The 17,978-nt window shown below is 36.4% G+C and overlaps 1 protein-coding gene across 1 annotated transcript; it reads right to left on the bottom strand.

The window, feature by feature from the left end:
- Positions 1–11,079: 11,079 nt before the first annotated feature.
- Positions 11,080–14,801, bottom strand: sox7 (SRY-box transcription factor 7). Its single transcript, XM_083562002.1, has 2 exons — positions 14,145–14,801; positions 11,080–12,982 (listed from the first exon to the last, which is right to left on the bottom strand). The coding sequence occupies exons 1-2, from the start codon at positions 14,374–14,376 to the stop codon at positions 12,027–12,029; spliced, it is 1,188 nt and encodes a 395-aa protein (XP_083418128.1). The 5' UTR covers positions 14,377–14,801; the 3' UTR covers positions 11,080–12,026.
- Positions 14,802–17,978: the final 3,177 nt, after the last annotated feature.

The following is a 17,978-nucleotide window of genomic DNA, read 5'->3' as shown; positions in this document are numbered from 1 at the left end:
ATTATATTGTTGTACATTTTAAGATGCCAGCTAACCCACGTTACCTATTGTTTCCCCTGCAATAATAAGTATTTACATTTAGCATTATACCAGGACATTAAAAGTAACAATGTGCAACAAAATGTAAAGATATCAGCTTGTATTCTGTTCCACTAAATGAATATAGAAATCTTGTGGACTACAACAAAACTGATACTTAAAATAACATCCAGCCTCTGTTATTTCACTAGGAGGAAGAATAGCGGAGTAAACTACGGGCTATAAACTCAGCCAGCTATCAAATGTGCTAATTTTATGTAAATCTTTATTAACAAGCTAAAATGCTTGTGTGTAAACATGTCTTTACCCAGAACAAATTTGGGAGTTTCACAGCGATTGAGGGAGAATACTTATGCAATCACAACTTTTACTTTTTTTTATTTGCATCTTTCAGATAAATGCCAATAAATTACCATATTTAAGCAGAGTTTTTGGCATGGTATTGAAATGTGTAATGCGGTCTATAACTTAATGAGTTGGCATCCCTGTGTTACACAAATTTAAATGTAACAGTTATGTTGATCCATTTTCCCCCACTCTTTGTTATAATATAAAAACAGTTTTAGCACTTAGCACACTGAATGCAGCAAAACATTCATTGTGTTCAAAATGAAAGTGACAAAAAGCAATGACAGATTCACATTGGATGTGTTGCATCAGAAAGTGTGCCAGCACCGGCTCTTTTGCAGGTGAAAACAACAGACCAGCTTCAACACAGAACAAATAGACATTAGCCGTAGTTCCAAATGGTATCTGTGCATCCATACAATTTCTGCAAAACTATGGGCACATACCATATACTGGTAGAGCCTTTAGATAGTTAATGTTAGAGAGCTCAACATAAGCACATGTAATACTATGCACTAATTAATGCCTGGTATGTATACCAATGAACTGAAGTTCAACAATAACGCATAATGAATACGCATTGCGTGTGACAAAAACAACTATAACATAAATTAGTTCTTGTCGTGTAATAGGAAATGTTATTAATGTTAAGGTTGTTATGTAATTAATCCTTTTGTGTTTCACTTTCAAATTGTATTACAGATTGAAGAATGTATAATGCAGTCTTGTGGTCACGCTTAATTGGTAGGTCATTTGTGAAAGTATATATGGGAATTTTACATTCAGAATAAAAGAAAAAATCAATGAAAGAAGCTGAGACCAAAAGTTTATTATTATTATTATTATTATTATTATTATTATTATTATTATTATTATTATTAAATAGTATATGTGCTTAACAATGTTTTTTGGGGGTTTTGGGGTTTTGTAAATCTTGTAGTAAACCTTGTGGATTTCTTATTGTTAGATTGTTTTAAACAGTCTGTGATTGGACTTGTCCAAAAGGTCATGGGATAGCAGAGGGACCATTTTTACAGAAACTTAGGCAGTTCCACTCCAAAACATATGCAAAACATTCATGCAAAAAATATCTTTATGGAGTTTTTTTATTGTCATGCTGGAACTGTTTTGGGTCCCCTAGTTCAAGTGAACGAAACATGTTATGCTACCACATCCAAAGACATGCTATACAAATGTTTGCCTTCAGCTTTGCGATAACAGTTTGGGAAAGAACCACATATGGCTGGGAAAGTCAGGTGTCCCAAACATTGGGACACATGACTTTTCCAGCCATATGTGATTCTTCCCCTAACTTTTACCACAAAATTGGAGGCACACAGTTTCATAGGATGACTTTGGATGTGGTAGTTTTGAACAAATCGAGCTCCATGAAGATATGGTTTTCATGGTTTTGTGTGGAAGCTCCAAAGTGGCCAGCTATAGATCCCTGACCTCAGCCTTATTAAACACCTTTGGGATTAATAGGAACACTGACTGCCTCCCCAGGCCTCCTCACCCTACATTACCTGCCTTACTGATGCCGTTTTATGGCTGAATGAGAAAAATTTTAGTCGTAGTAATGTCTTAATGATTAGAGCAGCAGTTTTTGAGCACAAACCAACAGAATACAGTAATGACTCACAAAAAATAAACAAATAAATGATCTGTAATGCATTATCAGTTGATTATCATTGGATTATCATTGGCTCGTTGGCCTTGAGCTTGAACTGCCATATAAATCTTATTGAAAGGTCTGCAACTTTTTCAGCTTTAGTGGTATCTTTTAGCAGGACCAAATTTAGCTAACCTACAAACAGTGGCTTTGCAGTGCCCTAGCAATTTTCACATGCCCTGCCTGCATAATCAAGAATAGCTACATGTTCTGCCTCTTAAAGAGAATCCCACCTATTTTCATGGACTGAGCTAATTTTAAAAACAAAATGCATGCAAGCCTACATAACATAAAGAAACACTTTCCAGCCTACTTACATATGTGCTGAAAAACTATTTGTGCAGCATTAAATATAAAGTAATATCATTAAAAAAATATATAGTATAGTATAGTATGGTATAGTATAGTATAGTGTACTGTAGTATATTTTAGGTATAGTATAGTATAGTATAGTATAGAATAGTGTAGTGTAGTGTAGTATATTATAGTTATAGTATAGTATAGTGTAATATATCATAGTGATAGTATTGTATAGTATAGTGTAGTGTACTGTAGTATATTTTAGTTATAGTATAGTATAGTATAGTATAGTATAGTGTAGTGTAGTGTAGTATATTATAGGTATAGTATAGTATAGTATAGTATAGTATAGTGTAGTGTAGTGTAGTATAGTATATTATAGTTATAGTATAGTATATTATAGTTATAGTATAGTATATTATAGTTATAGTATAGTATAGTATAGTATAGTATAGTATAGTATAGTATAGTATAGTATAGTATAGTGTATTGTAGTATATTGTAGTTATAGTATAGTATAATAATAGGATATAGTAAAACATAGTACTTTATAATGCATAGTATACTGTAGGCAATATATTGGCAGCAAAATGTTACAGTAATACATACTTAAAGCTTATTTTATCCCTGTATGCAGCTGTTGTTGTTATCTACATGAATGTCTTATACACTGCGCGCTCAAGATCAACCAATTTTAATGACTCATGGCATTCACGAAATATGCCGCAAACATTCTTGTAAAAAGTATGACAGCATATGGAGTTCACAACTTGTGTCAAAAAGTTGACATCCTGTTTTGCACCTGCCAAGATGCTGTCATGGCACACTGTCAGGCTTTTGGGGATATTATGACTCATTTCCAGGAGTCTCATTTGATGTAAAGTCTTAAAGGAAATGAGCCTGAGCATCCACCAGGAAGAGATTCCTAACAGACATCAACAACATCCAGACATCAACAACATCCATACAAAATGCCTGCACACATGTGGGGAAGTGCTGCTACTTTGAGTAGTGGCCAAGGTCAGCATGCTACCGTTGCTCCTGCTGTTGACACACATAAACACATAGGATCAAGGCATTGCTGCTTTTTTACTTTGGTTAGAGTTCGACATTTAAATGTGGAGGTTTACACCTTGAAGTTCTAAGTGATCTAATTGATCCAAACAAAACTTAATGACAAAACCATATTTATATGGGGTATGTGTACGAAAATAAAATTTTAACAACGAAACCCATAATCAAATAAGTATTCATATTTATGTAAACCACACTGTGAATGTGATGTGTTTATAACAAACAGCATTCCCTGTGTAAGTCAAGGGCAGGATGCAACATTTTAAGAAACCACTCATCACTGTCATTACTACCACTGTGGGGAAATGAATCAAGTAAACAAAAGCAAAATTTATTTCCAGTGAGAACAGTTACACATTTCACATATGATCATACATTTTTCATGTGTACTTATGCAAACATAAAAAAAGGAACTAGTAAACACAAAAATAATTATTCATGAAAGAAAAATTAAACCTTATGCCCTACATGTGACAAAATATGCAATCTCTATTTTCCTCCCAATTTGGTCACATATTATTCCCATCCACCAGCCAGTTCTCTCTTTATGTTACAATAACTACAAACCAGTAGGTGGGTGAAGAGCAATACATAGGGCAATGCATGCTGCCTCTATGACATGTTAAGCCTGCCAACTGCCAACAGCCAAACTGCTGTTCATGCTGTGTTACAGGGCAATATAACAAACTTAAATAAAAATCACCATCTGTCTTTTCCTGGTTTTACAGAAACTTGAGATTGACTAGTGTCATTGTGATTGACAGGATAGAGACGCTATGCCATCCCCTCCTTCTAAACAGGGTTAATTTTTTTCCCTTGGCACACGTCTACAGAAAGCTATAGAATCATCGGTATTCAAAGTTAGAGCTTCTTCTGTAAAAAAAAAAAAAAAGAAAGGGAAAAAACATTTTTTAAGATAAATACACATGTAAACATGAAAAGACCAAAATGAAAACAAATTTTTGGTGACTGCATTTGTATTGATGGTAAATGAACTTGAACATATATTGTTGAGAGGTAGCATTCATAAGATGTTAAGGGTTAAAAAAAAGATAAAGATATTCCAACATGAACCACTGAACCACTCTGCTCAAACGTATTATTTAGAGTGATGTACTTGGTCTATGGTATCTAACAAACTATAGTTAAATTAGTTGCATGATAAATATATAAATAAACGTCAAGTCAAGTCAAGTCAAGAGGCTTTTATTGTAATTTCTACTATACACAGTGGTACACAGTACACAGTAAAAACGAGACAACGTTCCTCCGGAACCCTGGTGCTACACTAAACAACAACATAAAGCTACAACACAACACAAGCTAGATAAAGTGCATCGAGTGCAACCTGGTGCAAACAGTGCAGACAAAAAAACAGTACAGACAGACAACACAAGACAAGACACAAAACCAAGATAGAGCCAACCAGTAAACCTACTGTATACTTGGTTATACAGTACTGTGAACTGTAAAAACTATACCCGAGAGTGAATATAAGAACACAATGTAGTGCAAAAATGCAGCAGCAGTCAATATGTGCAGAAGACAGCATGTAAACAGTGTAGTATAATATAACAAAGTCGAAGGTGCAAAAAAGCATGTAAACAATATAGTAGTCGAAGGTGCAAAATGTTTTCCTATATTTCTATTAAATATAAACTATAAGAGAAGCCCACACGCTATTATAATAGAGATAGATAGATAAATATTACAATATCTGAAAACACTTTCAAAGGACAACCTTAAAAACGTTTTCAATAATTTTTACCTTTTTCTAACAGCTCACATTAAACCTTCAGGTTGATTAAATGATACATTTTAGGTAAATCAGAGACAACTCTTGAATACATCTGCACACAGGAGGACAGGACACAGCAAGACTGTTTCACAAACTAAATGAAAGATCCACATTGCAATTAGGAAGCACAATAGGAACATCCTCCTCCATGTGGGGGTTAAAGAGTTATGACACCCCGGGGAGATCCTTTTCTGCGCAAAAACAAACCCACAGATTGTACTATTTACATGCCTTGACCCTGATATGACATGTAAATTAATATTTTCAGTCAATTTTATATGTATGCCTCAGTGATACTAATTCTCCAATGTAATTTTGACAGTGAAGATTCTGATGTGTCGGAATGTCGTAGACAGGCTTTAAATCTTTTTTAAAAAACTGCACCGTGCTTATTATGTAAACATATTATGTATTTTAATGAGGTTGAATTCAAATAAAAAGATCATAATTGGTATGCATCTCAAGCCTATTGGAATAAACAGGAGAAAACAAGGTGTGCACTGTTGATGCTGGAATTGCTTTTTTTTTTTTTGCTGAAAAGGTAACTGAAGATCCCAGGGTTGGCAGAAGAACACCAGCCTTATTTTCCTAGTTAATGGCACCCTTCGGTATCTGCAAGAAACATGTGTCCTACTCTATACGCCTGTTGTATTCATATGCAGGTGCAGGTGGGTGTCCGTTGGCCAGCTCCAGCGTCCCTCAAGTTTTCCAGGGGTCCCTATCTGTACCTGTGTGCTGGCTCTACCACATGGCACACAGCCCTGGGCCTGATCTGCTCCATTCTTCAACCAGCCATACTCCACGCCTGCACTAACACTGCTTGCCGAGTCTGTTGTTCTAGCACAATGAGCAGGAAAATGGCTAGCCTTATAATCCCCAGCCACCAGTAATCAATGCCAGGTATGTGCAGTAAACAGGTTATTATTGCTCTCTATCCCTGTTGAATTGATGTGATAGCGTGACTATAACAGACAAACTACGATCAACTTGGAAGGTGGGTATAAAAAGATGCTGTATATCAGAGTGGAAAGAGTAAATAAAATAAATAATCAAATCAAATCAAATCAAATTTTATGTGTCACATACACACACATACAGAGTACGACATGCAGTGTAATGCTTTATACAACTGTCCGGCATGAGGGAATAGGACGGGGAGAAAAATATAAAAAAGAAGGCAGAAAATAAAGAGTATCTTATAGAATCTTATAGACTATTTTATCATAAAATAATGAATCATATTAAGTAATTAAGGACAAACGGTTTTTGACTTAAGACACATTAAGTAGGTTTATATTGAAATGGTCTTTGTGCTCATTTCTTGTTTTCATTATTCCCGGGTGAAATTAGCTGTTGTCTATTACACTGATGTTACAGGTGGACATTGCTCATAGAGTTTCAATGACATTTAAGAGAAAACCATTTCAGCAATCTCAAATCCAAATGATAAAGTGTAGGTGCCACTATCAGGTCTAAAAATACTGAGCAAGAATGCAAAATGCAGCTTTTTGATGTAGTTGCCCTAAGGTATTTAGCAATCTAATGTAAATTGTAATGACACTGATGGTGCTGTGGGAACAAAATTTACAGCTTTGGAATACTACTTTATATTTGAGCAGAGTGTACACTTGACAGGGTGAGAGAGTTCAATGGACCGAGGGAATAAAAAGCATTGATGCAACACTCAAAGATTTCCGTTGTGTTACAATCAGTAATCGGTGTATCACTATCAGCAGGCAGGTATATGGGATTGTTCGTAATATATGAAACTGTTAGTGGCAAATTTGACCAACATGACCATGAAACAGATCATGTGTTAATTATAAGGATCAATAATTATAAGGATGAATGCAAAGTTTTTAGGGTGTTTTTTTATAATTATCTTTTTGATAGTTTTACTCTTTCAGACTGAAAATAAGCTGCAGCTGAAATTAAATCAGAACTGCAGACGGATTATTTAATAACATGCAATTTTCCTATTATTTACAGTGAGCCGGGATACTTCAGCCATGACACGTACCTCCAATAAGTGACTTCCTTTAAGTTCCAGACTTCCTTTAATACCGGCACTATATGATGTTTATCATACTCATATCCGGCTGAGGCCCCATGCCATCGTTTAGCTTTTCTCCACACCCAGGCAGGCATAGAGAGATCAGAGCCCAAGCCAGTGTGTCTCCAGTAGGGATGTCATTAAGCATGATCTCTTCTCCCTGTGGATACTTAATATTTTAGCCAGATGTGTTCGCCAGGGCCGCCCACATGCTGTCACAGCATCATGTACCTGCAAAGGTCGCCTTGTTTATTTGCTTGGCTATATGACGTCACCATGGTGGAAACAGGAAATAGTTGAGACTACCTGACAATCTCTGACCTGACACTGGACCTGATCCAGGGAGCAATCATGGAGAAAAAAACAAGAAGAGGTCATTAAAAAAGGGAAATTTGTTTACTCAGCCTGTTTCCTGCAGACACAAATGTGGCCCATCTTAAAGAATCTAAAATAAATCTTTGGGTATAACTATAAATATTACAAAGATATAAAGCATGATATTAAATTAAATGAAAATATTCATTTATTTATTTATTTATATAGAATTTTTACATTTACATTACATTTTAATTAACATTTAAAAAGACATTGGATGCACATTCATATATTACTGTAAATTATTATTCAATATTATTGAAATCACTTAGAGAACCTGCTTCAAAAGCTGAAACCCCCAAAAAAACTATGGTTCTGCATTACAATAAATCACATATTGTTTTAATATGTATTTTTCTTTACTGTCATTGAAATTTGATATAAATACACTGTAACATTTTTCCAAAAATGTTCTTTACAATGATTTTAAATTCAATTAAACATAGTAATATGCTGATTGAAATAGCATTTAAGCTTTCTGGAGACTCCTAGCTTACCCAAATGAAAAGCAATTTCTTAATAATAAAAGATTATTAGGATGTATTCTAATTTATATCTGTGAATTATTACAAATATGCATCTAAAAAATCTTAACAGACCTCAAATTATTTTGTTTATATAAATGCATAAAAAATAAAGCATACAAAATTATGTACAAACTGTGGTACCTCAGTGAGGCCTATTCACAGGAAAAAAGCTTTGAGATTACACAATATTATCATTATTTTGTTAAAAGAATTACCCAATATTTCACTGCGAATGCAGCCTTAAGTGAATACCACTTTTAAATACCCCTAAAACACTATGCATAAAACGTCCCTGGAGTCCAGCTTTTATGGGGTTCTATTGCAGATTTAATACAGTACACTGTTAATATCTTCTCCAATTAAAACATATTGGAAAATAGGGATGAGATTTTGGGCCTGTCCTTAACACGCAAAACTGTGTGCACTTTAAGGCTTACATGCACAGGTAAATGCATTAATGGCAATGTATGTATTTCAATATATCAACCATCTATTATTTTGAAAACCACCAGCTGTGTATTGCTGGATTAATAATCGGTGTGCAAAGTTGCATACCACACACTGCTTAGGAAAGACTGTCCTCAAAAATCCATGCAAAACTCATGAATGAAGCGACCGACAGGGCATCAATTACTTAATTGTGTGAAAAGTCTTACCTTTGTGGTTAGCTTTGGTTTTATTACGAAATTATGTCTGTGCAGATGAACTACAAAGATATACCTCCATACCTATATGCTTAAATGTAGAGTTTCACTTTATTAGAAGATCTTCTGCAGTCCCCTTGCATTCCAACTCCAATGCAGCAGTAGCACAGTGTCCACCAGACTTGTCTGACATCAAACCCACTTAATATTTATTTGATATTTATTATATTATATTATATTATATTATATTATATTATATTATATTATATTATATTATATTACACCAGCATCATCCAAATAATCTGCACAACTTTCTGTAAATCTACCTAGTGAAAACATCTATTCATTCTCATTCAGTGCAGAATGTCATATTTCTGTTCAATATGAATAAGTAAATCTTGAATGCTTATGTAAGATGTAGACTTCATTAATAAAAAAAATATTTAAAAAATTGCTTTTATAGGAGCATTTTGTATTTCAATTTAATAGCACAAAATATTTGTTTTCTTAAGGATATCTAAAGTATTTAACATTTTGATATTATTAAACATTATTATTTGTTCTAATATTATATTATTATTATTATTATTATTATTATTATTATTATTATCATCATCATTATTAGCTATTTTTAACCTATGTAAAGAATATGGAAATGGGGCCAATCTTAAGGTGACACTATAAATAGTGTATTCTTGGCCCATGTTGCATTGGGCCAAGACTGACAAAGATGCTGAAGCAGATGAGTTGAACATTTGCCCTCATTTCCTGACAATGAACAGGCTCTTTGATATTCTTTATCCTCTACTGGTGCATCGGTGGATTGGTCACAAACCAACTACTACAAAGTAAAAACATTATTATAAAAAATACATGTATCTCCTCAGTTATAAGACTGTAAAAATATTTGCTGTTTAGTGTATCCCTATGCCCTACCCACCCTGAGGCAATAAGCACCCTTGAAATGTCTGGGCTTTAAACCATGAGCATGGTGCAGGCCTGAGGATCTCCAAATCCCCTTTGTCCCAAAAACAATCTCCTTTTAAGAATATAGCCACAGGCAAGAAAAATAACAATCTTTCTCAAATGAAATCATTTTCAAATGTTGACACATGATAAATGTTATTTAATATACTACAATCGGGATGACCAGACGTTATGAAACAAATTATATTATGATAAAATAATGTGAATATTCTCGGCTGTATTATACTGTCTTTAATTTCGAGAAATGAGGAGAATCTGTGCTGAGTCCACAGTGTGTGGCCAGGCCACAGAAGGGTCAAATAAGAACCCTAAAAACACCACAGTGTAAGATATTAATCAGTGAGAGCCATGTTTCCTCCCAGCTAAAATGAACAGCAGGTTCCCTTTCCCCTGCCATGGGCTCTTTTAATGCGTGGACCAGCCAGGGCCCAAACATCCTGACAGAGAGAGGCTTTACTCTTATCAGGCAGGAAACACTGCTCCTCCGCTACATCCTCTTTACAAGGAACGCGACTCAACCGTTCCCAAAAAATGCAGGAAGACCAAGCCAGACTCCAGGATTTGTCAAATGCTCACCACCACCCACTTTTCTCCCCCTTCAGATTCCTTTTATCGAGAAAGAAGAGGAAATTTTTTTTTTGGGGGGGAAGCAAGAAGAAAAACCATGAACGTGTAAAACATTGAACAGTGCTGGGGTGCATTTATTCATTTCATGGAGATTACAAAAGTCTGCATCAGCAAGATAGTAAGTGGGGAGCGATATGGGGGTGGAGGGGTGGGGGGTGTCATTGGCAAGGGTGGGCGTTGAAATAGGAGGGGTGCTTCTGCTTAAGACACCCCGATTAAGACACAGCAAACAAAAGACCAATAAAATTGGAGGCAGCAAGGCACAGACTCTGAATTCCACCCCAATCCTGAAAGTGCGAAGGAGTGAACCTGTGCAGGACACATGATAACCATACCAGCCTGGGAACACAGGGTGGGTACCACCAGCTCCATGGTGCATAGATCATCACAGCTCCAATCAAAGCTCAATCTCAGATAATGGAAATTCTACCACAAACAAAAGTATGCTTAAAAATGAGACTGTTTTAGGTTTTAAACTTTTTTTTTTTTTTTCCAAATAATGAACTGATTTCCACATGCCCAAAAAATGTATGTGAGTTTGGAACCCACATAAGAAGAAAACTGTAGAAAAAAGAAGGAATAAAATGTGGAGTACATCGTAGTGATGCCTGACTATCAGAACCAAAACAAGAGTCTTTGTTATACCTGTGTTTAAATGTTGTTTTTATTTACTGGAGCCTTGTTTTGTCTGGCTTCTCAGAACATTCATTTGAACATTTCACAAAAAAAACGCTAGAGCATCTACAAAGCATTATTTTTCAGGTCGTCCATAACAATAAACATTGTCAATGTGCTGGGTTTACTTTCACATACACAACGCAATTCGTCAAGGAAATATGCTAATGCCCAGCCCTTCATAATGATTATACAAGCATCCCAATCTTCACTATACATCAGCTTTCTTTGTGAGCTACAATCTTAAGATGTCACACTGATATCTGTGGAGATATCAAATTAGAGATTTGGTATTTTATTCAAATTAAATTAATGGCACAAACCTAAATCAGCATACAATAATATTCATTATTATTATTTTCTTGGTAACAATTTATGAGTATAATATATATATTTATTCATATGAATGCAGATAGAAAAGGGAGACTACAGAATTTCCTTCATGAAACAACAAGTCCAATGGAATAAAAAGTTGCAGAAGAGTCTAGTTTCTTTTAAATATGGTGGTTTGAGGTAAAAAATAAAAATGAGGTTTGTATTAAAGATGATTATTTAAGGAAAAGAAACAGCAGTACAATATGGATTAATGCAAAACATTTAGATACATAAATAAGCTGTAGAGCAAATATACAAGCATCTTGGGCAGAGAACATTTCAGTAGGACTAACAGTTAGTCCATTCACTTTATTCTCATCTTCTTTCTTTTTGGAAATAAAGATGGGAATGAACTTTAGAGCATTTTTCTATGCATCCCTGAGGCGTCCCATGACTTCCTGCAGCTTTTCTTTTCCTCGCTACATCACTCCTCCTTTGTTCACCTGCCAATCACATTACAGGCCCATTTAAAGTCTTTGGGCTTTTGTCTGTATTGACAGTTAAATTATTGTCTCTTGGTTTGCTGCACTCTTTAAGAGATGCTGTAATTATTGTAGTAGGCGGCCGTTGCATCGGCCAGTACAGAGATGAGACTTGTCTCTGTGGTGCTACTGCTGGAGCAAGTGGATGCTGGTGTTACCTGGATGTGTCCTGTCACGGTCATGCTGCCTTGTTCGGCATGAAAGCTGGTGGAATTTAGGTACTGATCGAACTCATCACGATCCACCTCACCCAGCAGTTCAGCCTGGCTCAGCTGGTCCAAAGTTTCCAAGTGGCCCTGCTCAGGTGGTGGTGAGAGTTGCCCCAAGTGGCCCTGGAGACCATGATGCACTGGGACTTGAGAAAATGCTGTGCTGTAGTAGGACAGTGGAGGAGTGGAGATAAGGGCAGTTCCACTACATTGGTGGGGCATGTGGATGTGATTCAGATGTGTGCTACCACAGTGGAGAGAGGACTGATGGGAGTACTCGGAGTGGTAAGGTGGTGGGCTGCCCATGTGAGCTGGGGTGGGACGCTGCTCCTCTGGGCCCGAAGCAGAGGTTGAGCAGGAGCTGGCAGAGCTGGATGCTGAGTAGTAGGACGTGTGCTCATGATCTACCACATCAAGAGGGGACATCTCAGGTGGAGTGGGAAGGCCATAAGGATATGTGTCAAAATTGCTGCTGGAGTTTGCAGGGTCCCTGAAGACCCTCACACCAGGCAAAGCACCGGGGGAAGAGAATCCATTGCTTCCACCGACAGTACTCTCTTCTTCTTTGTCCAGGGGGTGACAGCAACCTCGCGGGTCGGCCAGTGAGCTCTGATCTGGGCCAATGCCAGGCAGGAGGAAGCCTGGGTCAACCCGCTTACAGATTCTCTTCAGTTGCTTCTTTCTACGAGGACGGTACTTGTAGTTGGGGTAATCCTGCATATGCTGTACCCGCAGCCTCTCAGCCTCTTCCACATACGGCCTCTTCTGTAAGGGAGTTAAGGCCTTCCAGGATTTACCTATAACAACCCAGATAAAAAAGAATGAACGTTAGACACATTGGCATCTCGCTCAAATATTCGACTGCATTTAACATGATCACACTAGGATTCCAACATCCTGGAAGCACTCATTTATTTTCACATTTTAACACAACTCATCCAATTTCAAAAATTTTGTAAAAAGGAATAACATGTTCCAATAAATCATATCTATGCAGTAAAATTTACTTTTTAGTCCAATAGAACTGAAAATCCAAATATCTGGTAAATTACTGAAAGGAAAGATACGCATGATACTTTGAGGGTGTTGCTTTTGTGTCTTACTTTCCAAATTTTCATGTTTTGGTATCTATAGTAACAATATGTCTATAGCTAGATTGAGCTTTGTTTTTTTTTTATTTCTTACTTAATAATGTATTAGATACATTTGCTTAATTTATAATAACCCTGACAGCAAATGGAGAAAAAAAAAATAACGTTCAAATGTAATTATACAATTAAACCATATTGTAATACCCTAAAAATAATAAGAAATAAAGTCTGATATTAAAAGCTTATAATAATAATAATAATAATAATAATAATAATAATAATAATAATAATAATAATAATAATAAAATGATTTCAGCAGTATTAAGCTGCCACTTTCCTGACACCCCGCCGTAAACTTTCATCTACACCAGGCTCAATAATGATTAGATTTACTGATGATCCATGTTCATACACAGCTGTAAATCAAGTTAAAACGTTGTTCCACAACATATATATTTTTTAAGTTTACATTTTTTTCAACTTTGAACTGTATTTTAACAAAAAAACAAATCGAATGGGATCTTCGCAAATACGACAACGTTTACTTCAGCGCATGGGCGATCCTTACCCATTCGGGCCTTTATATACTGTTCAAATAACAATAACAATAATAATAACAATAATAATAATAATAATACGTTAAACATGTGTTTATGATAGTTGCGGTTAATTGTTTAGACTCTAAAACTTTTAACACTGTCAGTGTAAAGAAAATTATGGGGAAACTTTGAATGAGGATACAGACAATAATAATAATAATAATAATAATAATAATAATAATAAGAAGAAGAAGAAGAAGAAGAATAGACGATGAAGAGACAATTAAGACTTATGCAAATACATATTATTATTATTTTTTTAAACTTACCCAGCATTTTGCTGAGCTCGGCATTATGAAGGTCCGGGTTTTGAACGGCCAGTCTTTTGCGCTCGTCTTTAGCCCACACCATGAAGGCGTTCATGGGTCTGCGGATGCGGGGCTCCGGGGTTTTATCCGCCGCTGCTCGGTGGCTCGTGCGGGCGTCATTTGCGTCTCCATCCGTGGATGTGCATTCGAAGCTCTCCGGCCAGGACGAGTAGGCGCTAATCAGGGCAGCCATGTGCGCACTCCTCTCTCTCGCTCTCTCTCTCTCTCTCTCTCTCTCTCTCTCTTCCTCACTGGGTCCAATCTGAAAACTTCTACCTGCGGTAATTAGTCTCAAACTCTTTCTCTCTCTCTCTCTTCTTCTGTCTCCCTCTCTTTCTGAAACTTTCTGCGGTTCACGTTCACGTGCGATGTTACCTGCAGATTCGGGGGGAAAATAAATCCAAGTCCTGACTCTGTGTGTGTGTGTGTGTGTGTGTGTGTGTGTGTGTGTGTGTGTGTGTGTGTGTGTGTGTGTGTGCTGTGACTCTGCTCTGTATCTGTCCTTCACTGTCCTGAATGATGTGCTACTCTGTGTTTGTCGGCATGGGGTGAGAACGTGTGCTCGGTTGGACTCCTCCTCGAAAGCAGTGATTCACTCTTTCCCTGTGTTCGGGGAAGCGCTTTATATCTGAGCTGCAGGTTCCAGCTCAGGCCCCGCAGGACACGCAGGACACGCATGCGGCTCCTCCTTGATTGCAACTTGAGACGTGCGGAAAAAAAAAGAACGGGGGAAACTACCTCAATATCCATTTGGTCCTAAAATGAGTTTCTGCCTGTGTTGTCGTGACATTATTATGGCCACTGAGGTGCAATGACAGACATCAAGTGCTGTTTAGGAGTTTCAAATCATTCACTTTCAAATCATGTAATCAGTCATTTCTATCATGATATTTTGTTTAGGATTTTCTTAAAAAAAATTGTTTTGCCTGAGACCATGTTCAGAAAAAAGTATTAACATAGGAACAACCTAGGAAGAATGTATACAATGTTCAAACCTATCCTCTAAAAGGTAATCACAGATTATTTGTATAAAATAAAAAAAAGACTCATTATGTATAAACACAATATATGATAGTATATTGAGATTGTAGAAGACGTATACATTAAATATGCGATATTTTTCCTTTCTTGTTTGAGCAAATGTTGTGGAAAATTAGGTATAAATGCTACCCCAGAACGAGTGTATACAAATACAAATTGGTCATTTGTATGTAAATTGCTATGTTGCTATCTATTTTATAGACATGCCCCTCAATGGCCTTTACATCCTCTTCAATCATTGTGAGAGGTTACATGTTTGTTGAGTTGCTTTCAAACTGTTTATTATTGGAGGAAGTGCTAATACAAACTCTAGCTGAAGCACAATATATTTTGGGGCTGAGCTTTGTGTACATGGGTGGAAACAGGGGCAGGCTCAATGAGGAAAAAAAGAATCAAGTGATTCCATCCATTTAACTATTAGAGGTATTTTTCCACCAAAATCCTACCCAATGCACCTTTAAAGCTGTAAATCAGTCCACGTTTGGCAAATACTGTGAGCTGTTTGGAGATCTGGGATTAGTTATTAAACCTGTTCATGGTTACACTCATAACTGTTCCACTGGTATCTTTGCACAAGACTAGGTGGTGTGGTGACATCATCAGCCCCCCTCAGCGTCAGCAATTAGTTGGCTGTCAACTGTTAATTCAGCAGGGCGTGAAGCTGCCTTTTCTCATAAGGAAAAAAGATTATTTGTCACTCTTAAGGGAAGACAAGCGCAAGTCGCTATTTCAGTAGGCCATATTTTAGAATATCTATGTAGCTGAAAAACTGAGATAACGTCATGATTTAAATGGAATTAAAACAATCTACACTATGGAAAAAATTTATTAAACTACCCTATTGCTTAACTGCTGATCTATTGTAGGGTATTGTATCATTAATGTTTTTCTTAAAAAAAAAAACAATGACTTATACTACATTCATATTAGGTAGGTATATAAAATAGAAATATGAAATAAGTAGTATTAATAGTAAGAAGGATAGTATTAGTAGTAAGAAGGCACCATCTTTTCAAGCTGACTTTTGAGACCCCTCGTGGAACCTAATTTCCAAAAATGCATCACCAGTTTCAGAAATGTTTACAAGTAGCCTAGGCACTGTTAAAAAAATCTGAGACTGGAATGAAGTCAGTTTCTTCACAGTCAGCAGAACTCGTCTTATCAGACAGAGGGTTCCTGCTGACAGAAAATTGAAGTAATGGCTGCCCCATGGAAGTTGTGGAGCAGACAGGAAGTGCTGGGAGAAAAGCGCAGATCGTGCTTACACCCATTAATTCTTGTACTTGGAAAAGTCTTGAGTTGTTGCCAAACCAAAGTTTGTCCATTACTGAAATATTTTCCTCTATATTTCCGTAAAAAAAAAAAAGTACAGTGGTGAAGTTTATTAGCCTCCACCCTAAACACACACACAGGAACAGGAAGTCTGTGTGAATTTGCCACAGAATAAGGTCCTTCACTTCCTGTTCTCACCACTCTGAACAGAGATGACAGTCAGGTCAACAGATGTTGTTGGGGTGCTGAAAGATGCGCATGAGTAATTCCACTTTTTTCCTTTATAGCTATTTTGGTACTGATTTCTAGTGTGTGTTCTAGTGTGTGATCACAAACCAGTCTGTCTTGATGGGAAGTACAGGTATGTGCAATGATAGCGCTCGGTTTATCCACTCATCCCATGTGCAATTCAACAATCATTTGTAAAATTGGGTTTATTAAAGATCTGTAAAAGCACAATTCTGACGCAGGTGTCTTTGGTTGCAGAAATATAAAACTATTAGAGAGCTAACTCAGTTATGACAAATTTTCTGTACTCAAGAGTTCTGCACAAATGTCTTTAAAGGTTATTAAATAAAAAAATTAAAAAAACACTTTGAAGCAGCTTTTTTGCCAAGCTAAAGCTCTCTTACAATAGAACTAACACAAAAAAAATGTACAAGGAAGACATGCATTACTGGCTTTCTCTGTCCTGAAACGCAGCTTGTGGAATGAACTTACACTTGCTGAACGAGCAGCTGAGTCACAGGCTGACTCATGAAGAGTGACAACCTTTTCATGAAAATACTTATACAAGCATTAAAAAAGACAACAATGTAAATGGCCATAAGGAAAGGGAGGATTTAAACTAGTGAACATAGCTCAGACTTATCAACGCTACTAGACATTATGAACCACCAAAGTCCTGTGCAGCACATCAATATTCATTTTTATGGATTCATTCTCTTCAAAAACACATCACATTCAACTAAACAAGATTATTTAGTTGGTGACTCAGTCGTCTTCATACATTGCATGTTGCATTATATTCTGCTTGTTTGTAAGCTAAGTGAACAATGTTTAGAGTCTAGAAAAAGATTCTGGGGTTTTTTTTTTGTGGGGAAGAATTACATTAATAAGGGCATAATTAGATGAAAGCAAAGACCTGTGATCATCCCTGTAATCCTGTAGGTGAGCCAACACCATGTAATCATTTACCGTACAATGTTTGTAGCTTCAAAATATTTTTTTTTTGCAATAGTGCTCGATGAGGCAGATGCATTTCCCTTCTTCACACACCCAAAAGATAATAGCAGCATCTAGGGTTGCCAGGTTGCATAAAATATTTCCAACAACATACAATGCCTGAAACTATCTCAGGAAATTCGGTTATTGGAAAAAAGAAGACTTTCTCCTTTCCCTTTTCCAAACTTAAAATGATAATTACATCATAAACAAAATATGCATGTCTGCATTTACAGTTTGTTTTTTCATTTTTTATTT

The sequence above is a fragment of the Silurus aristotelis genome, assembly GCF_946808225.1.
Source record: "Silurus aristotelis genome assembly, chromosome: 15".
Classification (NCBI taxonomy): domain Eukaryota; kingdom Metazoa; phylum Chordata; class Actinopteri; order Siluriformes; family Siluridae; genus Silurus; species Silurus aristotelis.
The sequence above is the reverse complement of the archived record's forward strand: the minus strand, read 5'-3'. Positions and strand labels throughout refer to the sequence as shown.